Below are 24,440 nucleotides of genomic sequence, written 5' to 3'. Positions count from 1 at the left end.
AAATGCTTCCTAATCTGCCTTACCGCCCTTTAAACTGATCTGCGGAATAATACCTCTACCACAATTCGATCAGTTCACTTCCCTACTTCAAATCCTTGTCACCACTTTACTCCCACCTCACCAGCCCCACGCACAGTGCCCCCCACCCCGCCTTTCCACCCTCATCCCACCCACCTCTGCTACGCCCTCCCTCCTCCGCTACACACCAACCACACCTGACTTCCTCTCACTCAGAACCACGCTCTTACGCCTGTGCTACTGTCACTGCCTGGCACACTCTGCACCTTCTTCTCTACTTTTTGCAAATTTCTACTCCTTCTTCAGGTATCAGTTTAAATGGCATCCCTTCCAAGAAGCCCCCTCTCTGGCCCTTTGCCAGTAGATTAGGTGGACCTGGGTGCTCCCATACCCCTCTTATCACATTTCTGTTGTATCCTCAGATCCTGGCACAAAGGGGAGTTGAAGATACACCCTATAAAAACGTCAAAATATTTTTTAATTGTTGATATTCCAAGATTAATACCCCAATCCTACTTCACTTTCTTAAGCATGCTATATAAAAATACTTTATATTCCAGATAACATCAAGTTTCTCATATTTTCCAAATCAATCCTTGATTACATTTGCATTTCATTAAACCAAAAGCCAGCACAATAACTCAAACAGAGCTTTCTCTAGCTTTTCACAACCTCCACCACTATCACCCTGGTCCGGCCACCATCACCTTTCTCTGGATTCCCGCAGTTCGCCTCCCCGTGGTTTCACTTACTCCCATCACAGCAGTCTGTTTAACTTGTAAGTTACTCTTCTGCTCCGAACCCTACAATAGCACCCCACTTCATTCAGAGCAAAAGCCAAGGATGTCACTAAGGCCTAAGACCTCATCCTTCTATTTTCCTAATTCCATCTCCTACAAAATTCCACCACACCCAGCCTGACCCCCCATGGCATTCTTGCTGTTCTTGAACATGCCAGGCGTGCACAGGGCCTTTGCTTTCACTGTTTACTCTGCTGGGACAGTTTCCCCAGACACCTTCATGACCTCCCTTACCAACCTCAAGTCTCTGCTCACAAGTCACCTTCTAAATAAAGCCTACACTGATCACACCGTTGACAACTATTAATACAACAATCCCTAGAGGCTGCTCCTGATGGTCTTCCCCTGTTTGGCTTTTTACCCACAGCACTTGCTATCCTCTAACATACCGCATAACTTACTTACTAGCTCTCCCTTACAAGGAGCTCTAAAAGGGGAGTGATTTTTGTCTGTTTTGCTCACTGATAAATCCCAAACACCTAGAAGAGTGCCTGGTAAATAATAGGTACTCAATAATTATTTGTTAAATGATACTTTCTTCAAGAAATGTGAACTACCTTTTTAGTCAAACCAGGAATTAAATTTTACATTAATTCTTTGGATTAAAAAAATGGTGATTTTTTTTTTTCCGGGGGCAGGGGCGGGGGGGAAGGGTCTCATCTCTCCATAGTCTGTGCTCTGAGATACCAGAATGCTTTGCTTCCACTGGCACCTGGGACTGGCAAAAACTGAAAAAGCACTTAAAATACATGGAAAGCATTCCTGATAGTACTGCCCAGGTAGGAAATATAACAACAAATATATAATGCTACAACACCCTGAAATGAACTGCGTTTGAAGGTAACATTTATCACGAACCAAACAAAAGCAATGATTTCCAGACACTAAATCTAATGACTATAGTAATCCCAAAAGGAAGATATAAATAAAACTTTTTCAATGAAGCTTTGATATTTTATTTCAAGTAAGAGAATGCAACAATTAAAGGAAAAAAATTCCCAAACATTTCCTTGATACCATCTTAATATTAACATTACAAGTTTTTTTAAAAAATATTTTCTATTTTACAGGTTTAAATGATATCCATATATTTTTGCATTAAAAAAATAATGAAAGGGACAGCTCCCTGTTAGAGTTACTCATTTTACAATTGACAAAAACCAGTGTTTTTATCATTACTGACATCTCTGCCTACTACCTAAATTTATGGATACTAAAATTTAAAATGCTGTTTTCAATCCACTTTTAGGAGCATATTTAGTCCAGGTTTAGCCCTCGCTAATTTCACCATTGAGAATTAATGAAAATTTTGCCATTAGCATTAGGAAGATTAACATGAATGCTCTCTCTCATTTGAGGCACTCTCCTGTCTGACAGGTCTCTTACGTCTCACATATTCAGGATAAATACTTCCATTTTATGAGATACGAATTATAGTTCTTCTTAAGAAAGCCACTAAAATGTAGCTTTAGCTTTTATGTATAGTAAATACTTGCTAATGTTCACCTGATTTCCTTATTCAGGGCGCCTGTGCACGCGTCAGTTCTGCTTTCTGATGGACAAGCGCTATGTTCCCAGTACATTAGATCAAATGTCCCTTCCAAGTCTCACTGTATTCAGAATAATTTTATATTTGTTTTCTTCAGTACTGAATATAGCTGTCAATTCTCACTAGAGTGGCATTGCCTAAATATACTGAATACTTGCCATCCTTATGTATTTCAAGGCTTCTCCAAGTTATTGTTTTTTTCATATATTCGATTTACAACGCGCCTATCACTCCAGTCATCTACCCATCAACTCAGAATTTATAAAACAGTATAAATTACAAGAGCACAGCTATAGAGTTCATATTACCTAATCACAGAATCTGTTCTGTTGTACCCTGGGATGGAAGAAGCCTTTTCTCCTGGAGATCCCAAAATTTGAAGTGTTGTATTAATGTCAACTTCAGATGAATGCTTAATGGAATATTCCATTATTTCTGGAGGTATTAGCGGAGTCTCTCCCTGAGTATCATCAGCTAAGAGGTAGCCTTTAGTTTAAAAAAAATTAAAAATGAACACTTAACAAATCTACATTTATCAAATTGTACTATAAATGTTTTCAGTTTTATTTGATTTATATACATCATATAAATTGATGTAAAAGTAAATTATAAATGTTAACCTGTTAATTTCAAGTTGATAAGAAACTTTCTATTTCTCAGATAAGTAACCCTCAAAAATATAGAAAAGGACAAAGGACAAATGTTTTATTCAACAAGTTTATAATTCATAGGGATATATAGGCTTTTTAACCTACTACCTTTTAATTATTTTCAGTAATATATTCTATAAAGTTAATAGGAATTCTATTATCTATATCAGAAATCTGTACTGGAGAATGCCTTTCCAAAAGACAATATTTTTTTTTCCTGATTATTTAAAATACACAAACACTAAGAGTATGGTGGTTAAGGAAGAAGACTTTAAAAGTCAGACTGCCTAGATTTACATTCTGTCTCAAAAAATTAACAGCAGTGTGACTATGGGCTAGCTTCTTATATTCCCTAAGTCTCACCTTTTTCATCTATTAGATGGGGATAATGATGATGGTGATGACAGTAGTAACAATACCTAACAGAACTCTGTAGGCTACAAAAAGATCCGTATCAAACATCTGGTGTGCAATAGGCATTGCATAAATCTTAGCCAGTAGTTTTTAAAAATGTATCCATAGCTCTATGACACACAACAGCTATATCCAAATTTCATCCAATATTATATATGAACTGTTGTTTTTAATATTTAAAGCTTCTTTTAAGGCTTAAACTCCTCCGTTGGCAATTACTTTTAAAAAGAAACCAACCAACCTGTAACTAAAATAAGCCAGTGAATATCTTCATAGAGATCATCAAGCATTTTGTTGTCAATAGTGCTTGAACCAGGTGAAGCGAGTAATTGTTGCTGATGTCGTTGTAACTGACCATGGAGCCTTGTTACTCTTTCTTCTAATAAACTAAAAGAGGAAAAAATAATAGCTTCATAAATAAAGTTCAATAGGCAAAGACCTAGAACATAAACTTCTATATATTAGACAACATAAATTAAGATGTTAGTACAAAAACATTATAGTACACAACTGTTCTCACAGCACTACAGAAATTATGATTTATTATATATGACATAGAATTAAAACATTGCTTTACACATAATCAAGGTTTACAACAGGCATTTGAAAACTGGTTATTCCAAGTTTTTACTGATATGGGTCAAATCATTTCTCATACCATGTTTTCCATAATCTCTCTGCCATCTATGCTGTAGTGCCTGGGCTCCAAATGTATAAGCCAAGGAATGCAATCATGAGTATGTTTCTATCCATTTGTTCCAGTATGCTGGGATACGGGGTAGGGGTGTTTAAAGTCTTTAAACACTTTAAGTGCTCTCCAGGGAATTGTGAATAGAGAGTATTTGCTCCATGGGGCTTCTTTGGACTGTGTGTACCTTGTCAGAAGAGGTATACAGTGTTCTGCAGCAATTCTTCCTAGCATTCCTACACTGGCTAGTTGATCAGAAAACTGGTCTCTATCATCCTCTTGAAGTTCACTTATTTCTTCTTCCTCCCGAGAGGCCACACCATTGGCAGTCTATTACAGAGGAAAGAAATAAACAGTGAGAAAATGCATTACCTGTTCAATACAACATGAATTTCTGTGGCACTACAAGATAACTTCAGCACTGCATATGAAAAAGACAGCTGGGCACAGCCATAGCCAAGCTTCGAGTGCAGCTATCTAGGAACTCATTTCTAGCTATGACAGCCCTAGTGATAGCTAAAAGAAGGGGGAAACACAGAAGAGAAGGAAGTAGAGGTATTGCCCCATGGTGCACATGGGAAACACAGCTAACTGCACACCCACAACTCATCCCCCACACTGGAGAATTTAACCTGTCGCTGAAAAGACCTGACATCTTTAGGATCCATGGTCCAAGTCATTCATATTCTCTTGCCAACGAGAAAGACAGGGGTGAGTAACTGAAAACTAAGGAGGTAACTATAAGCAACACCCCACATAAGAACTCATTTAGACAACGAGGACGACTTTTGTTCTCAGCAAATCTTCTGAGTGAGACCATCCTAAAATTTCTAGTATTATATAATACGATGAAATAGAGCCTATAACGAAATAGATGTTTAATTACTATCTGACTTAAAACTTACCAAATTCCTTGTGCCATCTGGAGCGGCTAGGTGGCACTGAATATAGGAATTAAAAACTTGAACTGCATGTTGGGTAAAAAAGCCTTTATGGAAATGTTTGTCATCTTGGACCAAAGTCAGCCAGGACTCCAGCAATTTATCATATGCTTCCATGTATACCATGTCATCTTTATCAAGCTAAAAGAAAAGAACATTCATAAAACAAATATCCAGAAAACTAAAATGGGCATTATAACAAGTCACATGGCTACTCATAGAAATAGTTTTCCAAGTTTTTCCTTTAACAAAGGTTCCCTATTATTATTTTCTATTAAACTTCTAAAATCCTTCTAACATCAATCTAAATAATTCTTAGGCAATCCCAATTTTTTTTTTTTGGAGACAGAGTCTTGCTCTGTTGCCTGGGCTAGAGTGCCATGGCATCAGCCTAGCTCACAGCAACCTCAAATTCCTGGTTTCAAGAGATTCTCCTGCCTCAACCTCCTGAGTGGCTGGGACTACAGGCATGTGCCATCATGCCCGGATAATTTTTTCTATTTTTGGTAAAGATAGGGTCTCCCTCTTGCTCAGGCTGGTCTCAAACTCCTGAGTTCAAGCGATCCTCCCACCTTAGCCTCCCAGAGTGCTAGGATTACAGGTAAGAGCCACCACGCCCACCCTTGACAATCTGAAATTAATGTTTATTTTAGAAAGTAGCTGTTCAGTGCTTTGTAGAACACATATTTTTCAAATAAAAATGACATTAACATTTTTCTGCAGCGGAGACTTGTTTAGAACAAAAAGATAAAATATGCACATCCTCGGGGAGAACATCAGATGCTCCTTAATAAGTGATAACTTATTTTACAATAAAAAGAAAAGTAAATTCCATATGGTAGAAAAGTATTGACTGTCATTAAAAAATTTAATATCTAGTGACTCAATTCATAATAATAAATACCAAAGTGTCCCTTCCTTAAAGAAAAATCAAAAGTTTATTAAGCACAAACCCTTTGTGAATGTGGAAATGTATACCTTTCTCTTTTCTTATTAGTTATTTTTTTTCTTACAAAGAAACATGTGGAAAACTTAGAAGAAGGGACAAGTAAATAAGAAGTGTAGGGAAAGCCAGGTCTTTCCCTGCCCAAAGCTCTGACTAGCTAGACTGGGCCTCTCCATGAGCATACAGGCCATAGCAGCATCTGTACATGACTCCATTAACAAGACCATTATGCTACACACACACTTCAGTAAAGTATTAGCAAAATTATTTGGCTTGTTATTCTTAATTTTCCTTCTTCCTCATCTATCTTGTTCATTTAGCTACTATTACTGAATTAAAGTTTTACACCAAACCTAAACCACTGAGAAATAAGGGATAAATTCTTGGAGAAAAAGGCAAGGAACAGGATATACATCGCCAAGCTATTTGACAGAGTTATTTGTAGCCCAAAATCTCCCTGAATGGAGCTAACATTTTGCTAAAAGGTTATTCTACTTTAAAAAGCTGCAAAGGTTAGGAGGCAGGAATGAGCTTGGCACATTCACACCAGAGAAATGCCAATGTACCTGGAGCTGAGAGTGACAGGTCCTGACATAACAAGGGGTGAGGATGGGGGGTGGCAGGTGAGGACCAGAGCATCATAGAGGGCCTCGACAGGCTGTGACTAGGATGCTGGGTTTTCTTCTAATTGCAGCAAGAAGCCACTGCAATACCTGACGCATAGGTGATGCCACATGATATAGCTCTTTAAAAGAAAATCACATGGCTTGGACTTTCAAGTATGGGTGGCATGGGATAGGGTGGACATGTTGCCAAGCAGCCAAGTTTAGAGGAAGGGCTAACAGGACACTAATGGAACTGCAAGTATGACCTGAGGAGAGAGAGAAAGCAAGGGTGGCATTTAGATTTTTATCCTGAGCAACTGAGAAGAGGGCAGTCTATTTCCTAAAATGCAGAAGACCGAGGGGCAGAGGGGTGGAATGTGAGATGACATGCATGGGGACACGAAAGCTTCTCTTTTGGACATCTTAAGCTTGAGATGCAAATTAGGAATCCATGTAGGAATGTTCAATAAACCGATGTACATCTGGGGTTTAGGGAAGAAGTCAAGGACAGAAATACAACTCTGGGGATCATCAACATAAAGATATCTGAGTATTTATTTTTAAAGTTGCAAAACCAAAAAGCATTCACCTAGAAAGAAGGTGTTGATAAAGAATAAGGATGAAGCCAGGGCCCACACAGGAGCCTGGGGAAGGTGCTGAGCTGGAGGAAGTGTGTGGTGTCACAGAAGCCAAACTGCACAGAGTGGGCGAGCCAGACAGACAGCAGCGATAGTTTAAAGGGAAACTAACAATTTCACTGGCTCGGATGTTAAGTTAATTTAGGACCACCTAAATTAATTCCAAGGTAGATTCTGTATGTAATCGGATTAATCTCCTCACTCTCTAATACAAATCTTTACCCTAATTTTACCATTAATTACTAATCTGGATACGTAGTTTAATCTATCAATGTCTTTACCTACAAATTCACTGGATCATACTACCCAGGGAAACTTTAAGTACTTAGTATGTGTCAAGCACTATGCTTAGTTCACAGACAAATAATGTACCACTCATGCTTCTGAGCTCATTCCAATGGGGAGGAGTGAGAAGCAAACAAAAAATTCCCAAAAACACATCAAGGGCCGTAAGAGAAAGCATACACTTCAGGGTCCATTTTCCATGGTGGTATCTATCGTAAGTAATTGCTTACAAATAAAGTAGCAGAGCTTTTGAACTATGTGTTCACTCTGAAAGGGTTTTGTGCACTCCACCATCGCTGGCATTCTGTTAATAATAAATCCCAAAATACTAAAGGTCTACAGAAACCATTTACAACTTGCTTTTCTGGTTTCTAAAGCAAACAGACCCTCATCCTGCAAAACACAGAACTTTGGAACCTTCATCAGAGAGCACCATCTCAAACTGTTATTCTACCAATCTGCCAATGACCTAAAAAAGAAAAGTGATGTAAGAGCCACACTGAGCTGGATCACCAGAACACTACCAGATCACAATACCCAAACACCTACATGACCTGTGCTCATTGAATTGTGCTTTCTCACGCCTTCAGTTTTTATGAACCTACAATATTTCCCCCCAAAATAGTCATAATTTGAGTCCAATGGACCTTTATAAAATTTTTATGTTTCTAAGTCATTTGTGAAAATTTTTACATATTGAAGGGGCAATAAAAAGACTTATTAGATAATTCTAATAAGAATTTAAACATAGCAAATGAATTTTTTCCATATTTTCTTGGCCTTGTAACTATATGTACTTGAAATGGGCAACAGTTTTTTAATGCAGCTAACTAGAACATATTCATCTTGTATATACAGTCAATTACTGTCATCTGTGGTAGTTATGTTCTATAAAGTTGCCATAAATACTGAACTAGTAAATACTGAACCACTACTCCTAGGGGAAAAACAGGGTTGGACTGCAAACCCCTGGTCACATTTTTCACCACGTACCCATGAATTGATCAATACAGAACCTTGTTTTATGTGTGTTTCTGTTTAAAGACGCGTTATTTAACATATAGTGTTGATTCACTAGCATTGAATCCATGACCAGTAGCACTATACTCGTGCCTGAAGAAAGCTTCTCTAATGCACAGGGCACATCACAGCCTTCTTGTGATTAGGAACACTAGACAGCACTTCGGCACTACACTTGGGGAACATTTTAAACAGTGAAGTCACCCAGTCACTGCACAGAAAAAACTTCAATAACTTGTGGCAAGTCTTTGGAACACTCCATTTCGCACAAAAATGTGAAAAACATGGCAATAAAACAGATCACGAAAAGAACACTTGTTTACAGTGTGAGCGCCGAAACAAGAAGGCAGAGTGTTGCCTTATTTGACCTCAGCTGGGACTATGCATGCTGAGAGATTCACATTATTTGGCACTGTGCACATACACATGTCCTTGAAAGATCATGAAGGTGCCATGAGTGTTGATTTTGGGGGTTACGAATATATTTTAGCAAAGGAAGTGAACCTGCAAATATGGAATCTGAATAATGAGGATCAACTGTTCCTGTAAAATCTCTCATTAACCTGTTCTAATTTATTAATGCTGGTTCTTCTTGCTCGTGCATCATCAAAGTGCATCACACTTCTGAAAATTTTGATAGCTCATAATTTTGTTGAAAAAAGAATAGTTATATTCTTGGCTCCATAAATTCAATAAAATATTCATTTAAACTCATAAATGCCAACGAAAATGATCAATCCAATGGATCTTTTTCATTTCTACATCATTCATTTCCTTCCTGTCTCCTCTATACACTCTTTTTAGTATTGGAACAATTATAAACCGTATTAAGTAAGGTTGCTGCATGAACATCAAATAAGATGAAAGAATACTGTCAATATCCTTTTAGGAAAATGGGATGGTCCAAACTCTTGTCACAATATAGTGGGTAATGAAGTTTTTCCTGTGGAGTGACTGACTAGATGAGAATATCATCTTTTCTTTCTGTCCTTAGAAATATACTGTTTGCTCATGCAATTGCTGAGTTTGAGAAAATTTATCTATGACATCACCAGCTAACACTCAGTGTGAGATTTCACCTGCAGCGTCAATTTTACCATCATTATTAGAGCCGAGGGTACTGCTGTCTCTTTGCATTAATCACCTGATTTGTTTAATCACTATGATATGTCTTATTCTGTCAATTTCCTTCTCTTTGTTTTCATGGGCAGAGAATGAAAAATTCTGAATTCTAAACATTGGCTAATAATATTTTTAAAAAGAAAAAGACTTAAAAGATGTTATCTCCAGGCTTCTTTTGTAGCTTCTTGAACGATCGTGCCATACTTTTACAAATTCAATTAGAAAACTGAAAAATAATAACCAGTTGTTGTTTCACTTGCAAGTGATTTACTTCATTATTATCCTTCCAGGTGATTCCACCATTCTTCCATTTTCTTATTATTTTAGTCTTTTCTAAATTATAGGTGGGAATAATCAATGAGTAATGGTGAAATATTTCCTAAGATGATGAAATAACAAGATGCTTCAAGATAAGAAGAAAACAGGGCACTATGATTCCATAATGTTTTCTATGTATGAATCCAATGTATCCATAAGCTAACTGCAAGAAAGAATGAGTTTTATTCTATTTTGTTTAAAATAAATGTCCTTTTTGTTCTAAGATCTGTAAGAAAAAATAAAAGGCATAAAAACAAGTCAGTGTTCATTAACAGTTAAAACTATACAGAAAAACTCAAAAACTAGCCCCTGAGGGCTAAGGAATGCTGTAAGAAACAGCCAAATAAAATCTGTTCAAGCATCATCTGTTGCCATTGGGTTGAGGATTCCATGTTATTCACTGTCTCCTATATGAAGCTTTGTTTGCAAGACATACTTTTCTATTTTTATTTTACTTAGTATTTGTAAAAATTCCTCTGAGGAGCAGGTGCACTTCCTCTTTTTGCATGCGATCCTATTAAGGAACTGTATCTTCCTTCCCACATCAAGACCTTCAAATCCACATCTGAAAATCAAATTTATTGTTATGCATAAATAAGCTTACATCCTGTATATCAGGGCTGCTCTTTTCTCTAGTCTTGACTTTCTATTCTGACTTAATCCTGATTCTCTTTCGCAAGCTTTAAGAGATTATTTCATTTTAAATGTTCTTTTTACAAGCCACCAAAAACCTTGTACACAACAAAGACGGTTATGGAAAACTAAAGGCATCTCTAATACTGTTTCACTGCTAAGCCCATTTACTTTTCTTCCTTTTCTCTAGGATACAGCAAGTCTTCCACAGCCTGCCTGATTCATGGAAGAGCAGGTATGAAGAGTGGCCTCACGTGGAATGACACCACAAGGAAGAGTTCATCAAAAATGAAACTTCCTTCCTTAAGGATGTCTACTTAAACAGGAGAGTCACACGGTGATTATATGTAGGAATGTTTGCTGCTGCATTACTTAAAATAATGCAAATAAATTTAATGAACCATTTCTCCATCGTTTTACCTTAAAAACCATGATTTGTGACACAATTAAGCACCTGAGAAAATGCTCATAATATTAGCAATGACTTTGTCTTTATTTAAATATAATTTATGCCATAAAATCTGGAAAAAGTATACATCAAAATATTAACAATAAGTTTCAGAAGGTGAAGCTACAAGTGATTTGGTTCACTTCTAATTTTTTGCTCTTTAAAAATTTTTAGAAAAACAAGAATTTATATAATTTAAAAAAAGGCATCATATGATAAGAAAGATGGTCAAACAAATGTACAATGTATTGTACAATAACAGAAAGAAATACAAACAATAAAGATTGGAAAAAAAATGCATAACTGTCATTATTCACAGATATGATTACTCATAAAAAAACCAGACTTCAAAGACGAATCATCAGAATCAATATGAATTGTGAAAGGTTAGTAAACATCACTTCAATGTACAAATACTAAATGCATTTCTCTATGCCAGCAGCAGTCTGAAAAATAAGGTTTAAAAAAGATACTATTACAATAGCAACAAAAATATAAGGTACATAGAAAAAATCTGTTCCTTTAATGAAAGACAATAAGACCTAAATTAATATAAAGAAATACCACATTTATGGATAGAGAAAGTTAATAGAGATGTCCACTCTTCATAAAGTAAAGATTCACTATAATTCCAACCATAACGCACCATGAGCAGCTCACAAAATTTATATGGAAGAATAAAGAGTCAAATATACCCAAGATTCTTCTTGAAGAAGCATAAGGTGGGGAAATGTCCTACCACCTATCTATACTTCCCTTGGGACAATGTAACAGACAGGCATAGAAACAGACAAATTTATCAGTTAAGTGACCAGAGAGCTTAGGAAAGACCCGCTCGTATGTAAAAACTATAATAGATCATTGAGAAATGAAGGATTAGTCAATAAATGTGGCCAGTAAAACCTGTTATTCATATGGAAAAAAACAAAATTGGATTCCTGCTTGATTAAATTCTAAAATGGTAAAGTCATGAAAGGCAAATTTTAAAGGCACAGGAAGGGTAGGTGTCTTAAACAAGGAACCAAAATTAGAAATCATTAAAAAAAAAACATCAATTTCAAAGATGAACATTTGCTCATCAAAAAACACCATGAACTCAAACCCAATGTGATATCCAGGATTGGATCCTGGAACAGAAAGAAGACATTTGTGGAAAAACAGTTAAATCAAAATAAAACCTATAGTTTAGATACTAATAATGTACCAATGTTAATTTTTTAGTTCTAACAATAATGTAGGCCAAGCACAGTGGCTCATGCCTGTAACCCCAGCACTTTGGGAGGCTGAAGCAGGAGGATCGCTTGAGCCCAAGAGTTTGAGGTTACAGTGAGCTATGATTGCACCATTGCCCTCAGCCTGGGTGTGACAGAGCAAGACCCTATCTCTAAAAGAAGAAGAAGAAAAAAAACTACTATGGTTACATAATAAGAAAATGGGCAATGGATATGAACAAACATTTCAAAAGAGGAATCATAGGAATTATTAAGATATATGAAAAGATGCTCAGTATTATTAGTACTTGGGAAAAGCAAATTAAGACCGTATTTTATACTTGCTAGTTTGACAGTAAGTGTTGGTGAGGACATGGCTCAATGAGAACTCATACACACCACTAGGGAATATGTATACTGGTCCACTCACTTCAGCAAATAATTTGACACTATCTTGTACATGGGAACATTTACATACCCTATGATCCAAAAATTCCATTCCTAGGTTTTTATACCTTAGAAAAACTCTCACATATGTGTACTAGGAAACATGTAAAAGAATGTTTATTGCAACACTGTTTATAAGGCAAACAAGGGAAACTCAAAAGTTCATTTGCAACACAACAGAAAAACAAACTGTCCTCTATTATATTTACACAATAATCTTATAAGGATACATATGTATGATTAAAAATTTGAAAGCAAGGCAATGATAAACTTCAGAACAATGGTAATCTCTCTTGGGGAAGGGAACAGCAAGGGAGCAGGAACTTGGAAGAATATACTAGCAATAGCAACAACGTACTGGAAATGCTCTTGAATGGGTTCACGTATGGTCATTTTATTATATTTTAGAACTACATATATGCTGTATGTGACATCATAAAATATCTATGGTGGTTTTAAGGTTAAAGACAGGATATATATAAAATGATCAAACACAGTGCTCAATTTATTAGCAGCAGAAGGTGGCTTTCATTTCAATAAAAATTTATTAAATGCTAAGAGCTAAGCACTGGAATATGGAGATGAATAAGATACTTTCTTCCCATAGAAACATCTGTGGCCTGTTTATATACTTAACAAAGCATGTGCTTTGCAGACATCATTTGTTAAGTCTTAACAGTTTATCTTGCCAAAATAAACACACTGGTAACATATCTTAAGAGGAATTTAGAAATAGTATCCTCTGACCTACGCAGACTCAAAAGGAAAAAAAAAGCAGGGTAGTTTCTAAGACCCGTCTTTGTTGTTTTTTAGTGTATATATAATACATTCCATCATAGTTTAATTATTCACATACAGAAAAGTATAAATAAAAAGTACATGTCTTATATGCCTTTCTATTATTGAAAGAGCTTTCAATAATCCCTCCTAGAAAGCCCTGAAATTAGATAAAACAGAAGATCACATGTAAACTATAAGAGCCTCAACTCCTTAGATGGCAATATGAAATAAAACCTGTGGACTTCTGAAAAGGCTTCTGGATTCTTTTGGACACCAATACAAGCAACTCATTGAGCAAAGTGTGAGAAATTCGGTTGATGACAATTGGCAACTAAATCTTTCAGTCTAACCACAGAGCACTGAAACCTAACCTGGCGCTTTTTCATAATACCCTGGCCCTGCTCCATGGCCACTCTGGCTAAAACCCAGCAGCAAAGAAAGTAGCACGTGCACAGAGATGACTAAGGAGACCAAGCGAGACGCTATGTGCTCATGACCTGGGTATTGTCAGGCCTGCTGCCAGAGAGGCTTTGGAGAGGGGCTTAGAGCTTATGAGACTACTTGACCCCACTTTACTCCATTTGGAAATGGAGGGTGGAGAAAGTAATCAAAATATGATATCAGCACTTATCTTCCAATGCCCATAATTAGCTTGGAAGTGTAGATGAGTAAATCTGCAACCATTCAGTCACAGAAAAAAATCTGCTTGTATGTTTTGGAACTTATGTTGAATATATAATTCCAAAGTAGTGGTTAATTTTGTCTATGAAAATACTGTCAAATGAAGCTTTGGAAAGACAACTTTCAGTATATAAATCTGCCCCCTCCTTTGATACTGAATCAAATTTCGGAGATTAAAATCTAAAAATCTATGATTCCAACTATAGAGACAATAAAAACATCAGTGGTTGCCAGAAGTTGGGGGAGGAGGTGAACAGCCAGAGCACAGGGGATTTTCAGGACAGTGAAATTGCTCTGCTGGACACCATAATGGGGAATATTATATATTCATCCAAACATAAACGTACAACCCCAAGAATGAACCCTAATGGAAACCATGGACTTTGGGCGATAATGAGGTGACAAAGTAGATTCATCAGTTTTAACAAAAGTACCACTCTTGTGTGGGATGTTGATGTGAGGGACTGCATGTTTGGAGGATGGGGGGATATGGAAACTCTGCATTTTCACTCAGTTTATGCTATGAACCCTGAACTGTTCAAAATATAAAGTCTGGCCAGAAGCAGTAGCTCACGCCTGTAATACTAGCACTCTGGGAGGCTGAGGCGGGAGGATGGCTTGAGCTCAAGCATTCAAGACCAGCCTGAGCAAGAGCGAGACCCTATCTCTAGTAATAACAGAAAAATTAGCTGGGTGTCCTGGCGCATGCCTGTAGTCCCAGCTATTTAGGAGGCTGAGGCAGGAGGATCGTTTGAGCTCAGGAGTTTGAGGTTGCTGTGAGCTATAATGATGCCACTGCACTCTACTTGGGCTGACAGCAGCAACAGAGTGAGACTCAAAAAATGAATGAATGAATGAATAAATAAATAAAGTCTATCTATATTTACATTGATCTACTGTATAAATCTAATATCAATATTATAAAAGTATATGAGATAAACCTCATGCTAGGGCAGTTATATTAATAAGTTAGATTATATACTGCAAACAACCCCAAATCAGTTACTCCTAACAAAGATACTACTATGGTTACTATCAGATATTTGCTATAAACCATCCCACTAGTATAGGTTTTTCCCCATGAATGACAAATAACCACCATAACAACTCCAAATGCTTTCCATGAAATTACAACATTCTTTCTGTTGATCATCAAAACTATCTCCACATGTGAACATAAATAACATGAGTTAGATAAGAAAAGTATATAATTCATAGATATTTTAAAGAATGCAATGAGATGGGTATGGGCAATTAATTTTCACAGAAAATTTTATTTCTAAGGAATAACCTTTAAGAACTTCGAGTTCCATATTTCCAGCTTGGGGCTGATGTACTGTATTATTCTTTCCAAGAATTTGCAAGTGAAAACAAATTCAACCATCAGATACTATAGACGCTGATGAAAAAGTGCCAGGACCACTGGCTGGGAAGTTCACTAGCAGTGTCTGCTTGTAGACATGATAAAAACCTCATTTGGCAGGAATAAGTTATGCAACAAAAACTTTGCTTGCAATAACAGGAGAGAAAAAAAGCCGCAGGTAAATATGGGGAGGGGGGATCTATCAATACACTGTATTATTTCTTATTCTGGGTGGCTGACACACAGTTGTTCACTTTCTTATTCTTTATACTTTTATGACATATAAAATGAGTACTTTGTATGAAATATTTCATAATAAGTTTAAAACTTATAGACACTGGCACAACCCCCATGTCCAACAGACAGATTGCAAATAATATTTGTATTGCACAGTGTAAAACATTAGCAAGGACATGAAAGATTAAAAACTTAAAGAGCTATACTATTAGTTTCTGTAGATTCTTTCCTAGTATAATTTCATTTAAAGTCAATATAGCAATAATAGAAGTGACAGAAATGTCATAAATAAAACTTCGTGAACTCTGTTTAAAAATGTATGAATTTAGAAGTCTTTTAATGTCAAATGCAAAAGAAATTAATTTATTATCTAGTTATTTTTATTTTTTTCTAGCTAGTCCTTCAAGTACAGAATTAACTTCAGACTACCTATGCAGCTGACAGTATTCCTGGCTTCTGAAATTCCCCAAGAGAAATTGATTTAGTAGACAAGTATCGCAGCTGTTAGAAGAATCCTATAGATAGATCACTTAAAAAAAAAAAAAAAAAAAAACTACCTCCACAAAAATACCAAGAATCCAAGTTGTAGTTTACATAAAGATTTTTAAATGTTGCACTACTGGATTAACATAATTTCTTCCTTTTGGAAAGGCATACGAGTTTCCAAATTCTTTTTTTCTTTTTAAGAGACAGGGTTTTGCTTCTGTCACCCAGGCTAGAGTGCAGTGGTCCAAACCTCACTGTAACCTCAAACTCCTGGGCTCAAGGGATCCTTCCTCCTCAGCCTTCTATGTAGCTGGGACTACAGATATGCACCAGCACGCCCAGCTAATTTTTTTTTTTTTTTTTTTTTTTACTTTTTGTAGAGATGGGGTCTTACTACATTGCCCAGGCTGGTCTCAAACTCCTGGCATCAAACGACCCTCCTCCTCAGCCTCCCAAAGGACTGGGATTACAGGTGTGAGCCATTGCACCCAACCTGAATTTCCAGATTCTTAATGCAAAGGAATACATAAGTATTAGACACCATGGTATATGGTAGGTGCTTAATACACACTTACATAATTAAATAGTGGGCCAATGTCTCAGAGACTCACCCAAATTACATGGGGTAGAAGGGCAATCCCTTTTTTCCACCTCACTCTAGCACTCATTTTTAAACCCCAGGCCCACTGGATCTGGTTATGTTTTCAATGCTAGCATTATAAACAATATAAGGGATACTACATAGAGTTAACAGTGATGACAGTGAGTAAGCTTTAATCTAAATATTCTAAATTGCAAGTCTAAGAATTCTGTGAAACACTGGTTCCGCATTAGGATTGGTGTAACAAATTTCAATAATCAGTGCTGACTGATACACAAGTCATAAAACAATGCGTGGTAAAATTATGATCCAACTGGAATTAAAACACTGAACTGATTTTTAAAATGCTTCTTTTAGTAAGAATCTGTATTTAAGGTGTAATAACTACTTTTCTTCAAACTATCTTAGTATTAGCTAAAGCTATTGTTATTATTAAAAAGAAGTATATTTTTAATGTGCATGGTTTAAAAAATACTCATGCATTTCACTTCATGTTTTTCTTCACTCTTATAAACCAAGGAAATTAACGAATATGCATGATGGGTAGGCAGGGGACTGAAGGCCGTCCTGCTCTCTCCAGCATCATCAATCTAGTATGTTCTAGCTGTCAGAACCTTGTGGGGAGGAGGCTGACAGGGATTTTCAAACAACTCATCCATCCTTTCACGAGTGAAGGCACAAAATAGGCTCCTCAGTTACACTGTAATTGTACTAACACCAACATTCCAGAGAGTACTATTTTCCCTCTCCTCACTTTGACACCCCAAAATTTCTGCTCCCACTTCTCAATCTGTAACTTGGCTTCAATGTATTCCTTTCACCACATCTCCTCTCTACAAAGTAATTACCCAACAAGCCAGGGAAATGAGATTTTGAATCAAGATTGATGACCTTTAAATGCACTCACTACTCACTCACTTGACAAATTGCTAAATTATTATACTGCATCGCACTCCATAATGAATTTCCTAACAACTGTATCAAGTGCCTTTTTCTTTACCACCTTGTCCTGCTGGTCTTGGGACTGGGCTCCAAATTAACTAAAATTAAATGTAAAGCTATTCCTTTATAAACAATCTATCACTACCCACCTCACACACACACACACACACACACACACACACACCCCAAAATGCACATACAAAACAATTCATTGCCATGATGGCTTCTCTGTTCAGGTAATTCAACATGCTGGCATGGCTTCACTCTGATGATCCTACTTGTGGGCAGAACTCAAATTTTCCACTGACAAAAGAAACCAAGGAAGAAAGTAGAGTATAGAGTTCAGATCATATTCTCCTCAAATTTCTCTGAACCAATTCAAATGCATGCTCTAGTATTATAAATATTTTATAAAATAGTTGATATATTAATATGAACAATTATTGTTAGGATTTTTATCTTTAAGGCAATATTGTTTCTTCTCTACAATCACTCTCACCTCTTCCGTACAGCAATAGATAATAATTTGATTTCTGGGGTATAATGAAAAATTCTCGGCTTTGGGAAGCTTCAGATAATATCAAGAAACTTTAACAGCCACAGAACAACCTGGCTGAAGGCTAGCATTGCTCTCTGTGAACACAGACTCAAGTAACTGCAAGTCAGGGTGGTCATAAATAGTCTCTTCACTCACAGGTTAAAACCACTAGGCAAGGACATACTTCAAAATCACATTAGTACCAAGAAGGTTTCTTCCCAAGATGCTCTTTTTTTTTCTTGCTATAGCAACATAATCACCATCAAAGACATGAATTGCTATTTTTAAAAAGATAATCTGTATGTATTCCTAAACAAACATAGATCTGAAAAAAGTATTATCACAATGAAACAAAGTCCACATGTGGAACCTGTTTTCCTATTGGGAAAAGAAACTTTCAACACTGAAGAAAAGCAAAACATTTCACACCACTAAAATTATAAAAATTTTTAAAAATCAAAATTATAATTAATTTGCACAAAACAAAACACAACAAATGGTGTAAGACAGTACATATAATATAGGCTTTCAATAAAGGCCATTATAAGCGTTCATTTTAAAAATTAATATTCTAAGGCGGTACATGGGCAACGTATGTAACCTGCAATTCTGTATCCCCCATAACAATAAGATGAAAAAAAAAATAAAAAAAATAACATTCATCGGGTGCGGGGCAGATGGGAGAGGGGAAGAGGGGATGGGTATATGCATACCTAATGGGTGCAGTGTGCACCGTCTGGGGGATGGACACACTTAAAGTTCTGACTCGGGTGGGGCAAAGGCAATATATGTAACCTAAATATTTGTACCCCCATAATATGCTGAAATAAAAATTAATTAATTAAAAAAATTAATATTCTACATTTTATTGTACACACTGTACAGGAGCTTTCATGTAGTTAATCCATGCCATAAAGCAGCAGAAGGAATGATTATCCTGACTTTACCAGTGAGGAAACATGCTCAGAAAAGGTGAAGCGGCTTGGCCAAGCTCCTGCACTTTATTACTACCTGGCCCGTGACTATATCGTCTCCCTCCAAAGTTTGATCTTTCCACATCATGCTGAGTCCCAAAGTTATTTTTTTATAGCTCAATATTTCGAATTTTGCTTAAGAGACACGTCTTTATGTATCTTTCCATCTCAGGACAACTATATGCTATGTACTAGTATTACAAAAGATGACACATTCTCTGTCCCAGAAGGTCCAATCTACTTAGGCTAGATTTGTTTATGTACTTCTGGTATCAGCTGTACACTCCCTAGGCCCCTCTCCCCCAGCACACACAAGATACAATGAAAGCAGCTTGAGGCTGAGATGACATTTAGGAGGATTTATTTAGTCTTGAGGCAAGTCACCATGCAGGGGCCACCCCCTCAGCAGCCCTCAACTTCATCCAACCTCCATGACCTAGCTTCTATGATTAATGCAAAGCTTTAGACAAATCTTTTCCTTCTGTCCTTTTCAATAGGTGACCAGTTATTTTTAAAAAGAATTTTTAAATATCAGAAACATCAATTTAAAAAATTGATTAAAAGAAGTAACACTTGTCTTAAATGAAAGCTGTTAGGTACATCATAACAAGAACATGCCTTCTTGTGAAACAAACACAATATGCATCTACTGCTCTGAAAATGTGTCTAAGCTTCCCATATTCCAACACTCCTTTGTCAACCCTTAACAGAAAAACTGTTTATTTCCCAAGCTGTCAATGTCTTAATCAAAATAAATGAATTCTGAACTTAAAATTTGCAAAGCAAGAATGTCACATGTCTTCTAGCAATTCTTCTTTAAAATGTTTAGGAACACTCTTTAACTTACAAACAGAAACTAAAAGGTAGCTGAGTTCCTAAATATGTGACCCACATGCTCTTTAATCCACCTGGTGTAGAGAGAAAATAAACGAAGGGGGAAAGGGAAACTACAAGGAACCATGTTAAATGAAAGCTGACTAGCTCAGAATCTGTGATCATCCGACAGGGGTCTGAGTAAAGTTTAACTATTTAAAATTTCCCTGAATTTTTATGTTTAGAACATAAATTATCCCCCTGAAAAATTCAAATCTGACATATGATAACTTTAAACTTCTATTCCTTTACCTACATTTCTTCTACCTTATAAATACTTCCCTGACCTGGTTCCTTTTCTCATCAAGTCACTGACGTGCTCAATTACATAAACATAATCATTCCTGAGTTCTTTATTCTCTGAACACATCTGAAGGGATATAAAAAAGTCATATATGCATCACCAAACCCCCCCCCCCACCACCAAACGACTTAGGATTTAACATGAAATTATAACTGGTATCTACAAATATTCTTCTGACTCTAAAATCTTTGGAAAAGTTCCACATTTTGATTCATAAAAAGAAAAATTAGTTTCAACAATTTAGTAACTACTTTGTAGGAAAAAATCAGTTATTTTCCATGATTAATGTAGGTGTTCACAGTAATTGTTACAAAAGCAGCTTTGTTGTCAAAGGGCTTTAGTACATGTTTTCTAAATTTAAATATAAAATGTGGAAAATGTCCATATAAAAATTTGTACCAAAAAACATCTTTAGTACTGTTGTTGGCCTTAATTTTAATGTAAATTAAATTCTACCAAGACATATTATTAAACCATATCACCAAATAAATAAAGAGCACACTGTAATCAAAATAAGCATGTTACAATGATTTCAATCAAATTATGCTTAATTTCCAAGTAAGTCCAAAATAAAAATTCTCAAAAAAATTAAAAATTACACATAATCACAACCATACCACAGTAGCACCCGGTAAACTTAATCAAAGTTTTCATTATTAAAGTGGGCTTTCAACGTAATTTTTAAAAATTTTTTATCAGCTGCATTTAAGAGTCAAATAATTTTTAATATAAGCATTTCATTCCATTTTCTACATTCAGGTACTAAATTCTCTCAAAATTAAAATCTTAAGACCAATAAACATCACCTACTACAGTAATTTTAATCAACACATTTTTAAAGGTCATGTTACCCAACACGTGTTGCCAAATAATTTGCACATATAAACAAAAACGTAATTTTAACAATAGCTACTAGCACTCAATTAAAATAATTACTTGTCATGAGAAATGTTCCAACAGCACAGCAAATTTCCTTGTGAACAACATAAATTTACTTTAGAACAATCACTCACCACTTCTTCCAATGCAGCACTTCGCCCAAAAGAACAAGTGAGGTGTGTGAGGCAGTTAACAAAGGAGGAGAAAAGTTCATTTGGAATGGCAGTTAAAACATTTCGAGGGAACACAGTTATCAAGTTGCTTATAATGCTGGAGATTCCCACGGCCTCAGAATCTTCTATTTCAATTCTACAAACCAAATAATGAGTATTTTTAAGTGACAGTAGAAGAAAAGTTACAGTAACTCATTTCCAAACATGCAAATATTCTTACTCATCTTAAATAGTATGTCTCTGTGCATTAACTTCAAATTACCCATATTTTACTTCAAAATATAAGAAGGGGAAAAAATAAATCACTTCTTTTTTTCCTCCACTGTTAAACACAAAGAAAAAAATGAAGAGTTCCTTTTTCAGTTAGAAAGGGCAAGTATACCTACCCATTGATAGTATTCAGTAATCCCTCAATGAAGTGTGCTAGATAATCAACTTGTGATCCTTCATCAGGGAAGATGGGTCCATGAAGAGAAGCTAACTGGGCAAGGCACTGCAGAGAATCTTGTGCCATATCTGAATCTTCTCGGATTTTTCGATGTACCTGTTAGAAAGAATTACTAATCCATAAAAATAAATTCTTCTTTTGTAAGGGTCACGTGTCTACCATGCCAAATGAGGCAAGAGAAAAATTCACTGTAGCTGGTTATTTCTAGAAAATTAATTCCTGAATTAAACTAAATTTGAATTAAACTAAATTGTCCTTCAGCCTGCTTTATATCATAGGCCATGATTTTAAACATATCAATTAATTCTTAATTGAGGGCTACCTACATTTTGAAAATTGAACTGTCTCCAGCATGTTATGACAAAGAGAGAAACAGATGCCAGCCAGTCAGACATACTGCTTCTTCTAAAAACAGCAACGACAGTCATCTGTATTATGCTAACTATGCCTAGCTACAGCTTCTTGCTAAAGTTAGCAGACAAGTTCAGAGTATACAGATGCTGCTTTAGTGGAAGTAAACAGTTGCACACTTAGAAAACCAATATATTGCTAAATCCCTAGACAATCATTCATTCATTCAACCAACACATAAGCACACTCTTTCATTAATCTCATATTGCCTACAATTTGTTTGAATGTCATTTTATCCTGCATCATTGCCATTAATAAATGCTAAAATCTTTTTAAATGAAAACTTTAAATTATACTTAAATCCATGTAAAAGCTCACCTAGGTTTTATTTCAATGATGTAATATGGATGTGAAACAGCTGGTATACAGTGCTCTATATGAAGGAAATGCTCTCAAAATATTGCTCCCTAATTGTACAGTATTGATATTCTCAGATAGTAAAGGTTTCACTTCTGTGATCTGACATAATTAAAATAACCAAGAAAAATTTCGTGAAGAAATATGATAACTGTTAATCTAAATCCATCCAACATTTACTGTGATCCTTTCCTACTTTCCATAAGCACTACCCCAGCCCTTTTCTTTCCTACACAAAGTTATCTACTTTGTGAATGTTATGTAATACTGACCATTTATTCACTATTTGTTTCAGGTTATGTCCACTTTGACTCTGCAAATCATTTATCAATTACTTGAGGTTAGAACATTTCCTTCAAGTACTCATTGGTATGCTGGGGCACAATGACCACTCGGTCCTTGCTCACTGAATGATTCCACTGATCCTTAATCCTTAAACTTCTTAAGGTTCTAGTAATGAAATTTAAAACACTAAAATGACTCTAAAAACTACAAAGTTAATGGATCTACTGATATGCTTAAAATATGTTATACTCTTTGGAGTAGTAGAGGCATTGGCAAACAACAGCCCACAAGCCAAATCTGGCCTCCTGCCTATTTTTGTGTGGCTGCAAACTAAGTTTTTTCATTTGGGCGGAAATCAAAGAATAGCATTTTGTGACCTGTGACAATTCTACAAAATTCACATTTTAACAACCATCAGTAAAGTTTTAATGGAACGCCGCCACATTTGTCTGTTTATACATCATCATGTATGGCTGCTTCTACACTACAAGGGCAGAGCTGAATATAACCCTATGACCTGCAAAGCCTAAATTATTTATTATCCATCCCTACACAGAAAAAGTCTGCCAATCCCTGGTCTAGAATACAAATGTTTTTCAAACCATATTCCAATGTATTTTAAGTTTTATATAATAAATTCAAAGTACAACTGACAAATCTATATATGCACATTGTCTAGTTCATGAACTTTTGAACTCAACTCATAAAATTCTTTATCTGAAATCCTTAACTAAATTTTTATCATCATGCCTTGGAAACTAGTCAACATTTAAGCATGACATCCAGGGATACATTCTATCAACAGATGCAATGTAATCTGGAACAACAGAAACCCATCTCACAATCTTCTCTACCCAGAGAGCCAGATGGTTGCTCGTTTCTGGTCTAGAAGTAAGGAATCAAATGAAAGAATACCCTCAATGAAATAGCTAATGTTGACACTATAATAAAACAAAACAAAAATAAAAAACTGTCCTTAGCAATTGCCTATATTGTTCAAGTTTAATTTATGTTCCTTAAAATATGAACATAAAACTCATCATTCTTACAGAATATAGATTCTTGCCCTTCTTCCAATGTCAGCATTACAAAAGAGTTCTACCATATCTGAACATGTATTTCAATATAAACTGTATTATACAATTACAAACTGAATTCACCACCTGAATATGGGAAAGGGGCAGAGGAATAGGAGGAAGTAAAGTCTAGCAGGACACCCACCGAGATGAATGGTGAGGCTATTCATCAAGACAAAGAATAAAAAGGAGAAGCAAGTCAGTAAGATGACAAATTCTACTGGAACATGTTAAATCTGAGATGTCTGTGGGCTATCCAAATTAAAACATTCAGTAAGCACTTGGATTATAAGGCCCTG

The 24,440-nt window shown here is 35.9% G+C and overlaps 1 protein-coding gene across 2 annotated transcripts in view; it reads right to left on the bottom strand.

Annotated features, from left to right (window-relative positions):
- The window catches only part of XPO4 (exportin 4), a 92,752-nt gene that overhangs the window by 17,949 nt on the left and 50,363 nt on the right, over positions 1 to 24,440 (bottom strand). For both annotated transcript variants that reach the window (XM_069467445.1, XM_069467446.1), the window contains exons 8-13: positions 21,951 to 22,108; positions 21,526 to 21,700; positions 5,025 to 5,201; positions 4,307 to 4,449; positions 3,673 to 3,818; positions 2,676 to 2,853 (exon numbers count right to left, since the gene is read on the bottom strand). In XM_069467445.1, coding sequence (XP_069323546.1) covers positions 2,676 to 2,853; positions 3,673 to 3,818; positions 4,307 to 4,449; positions 5,025 to 5,201; positions 21,526 to 21,700; positions 21,951 to 22,108 — 977 coding nt within the window. The remainder of the gene's footprint in view (positions 1 to 2,675; positions 2,854 to 3,672; positions 3,819 to 4,306; positions 4,450 to 5,024; positions 5,202 to 21,525; positions 21,701 to 21,950; positions 22,109 to 24,440) is intronic.

The sequence above is a fragment of the Eulemur rufifrons genome, chromosome 4 (assembly GCF_041146395.1).
Source record: "Eulemur rufifrons isolate Redbay chromosome 4, OSU_ERuf_1, whole genome shotgun sequence".
In the NCBI taxonomy this organism is placed as follows: domain Eukaryota; kingdom Metazoa; phylum Chordata; class Mammalia; order Primates; family Lemuridae; genus Eulemur; species Eulemur rufifrons.
The sequence above is the reverse complement of the archived record's forward strand: the minus strand, read 5'-3'. Positions and strand labels throughout refer to the sequence as shown.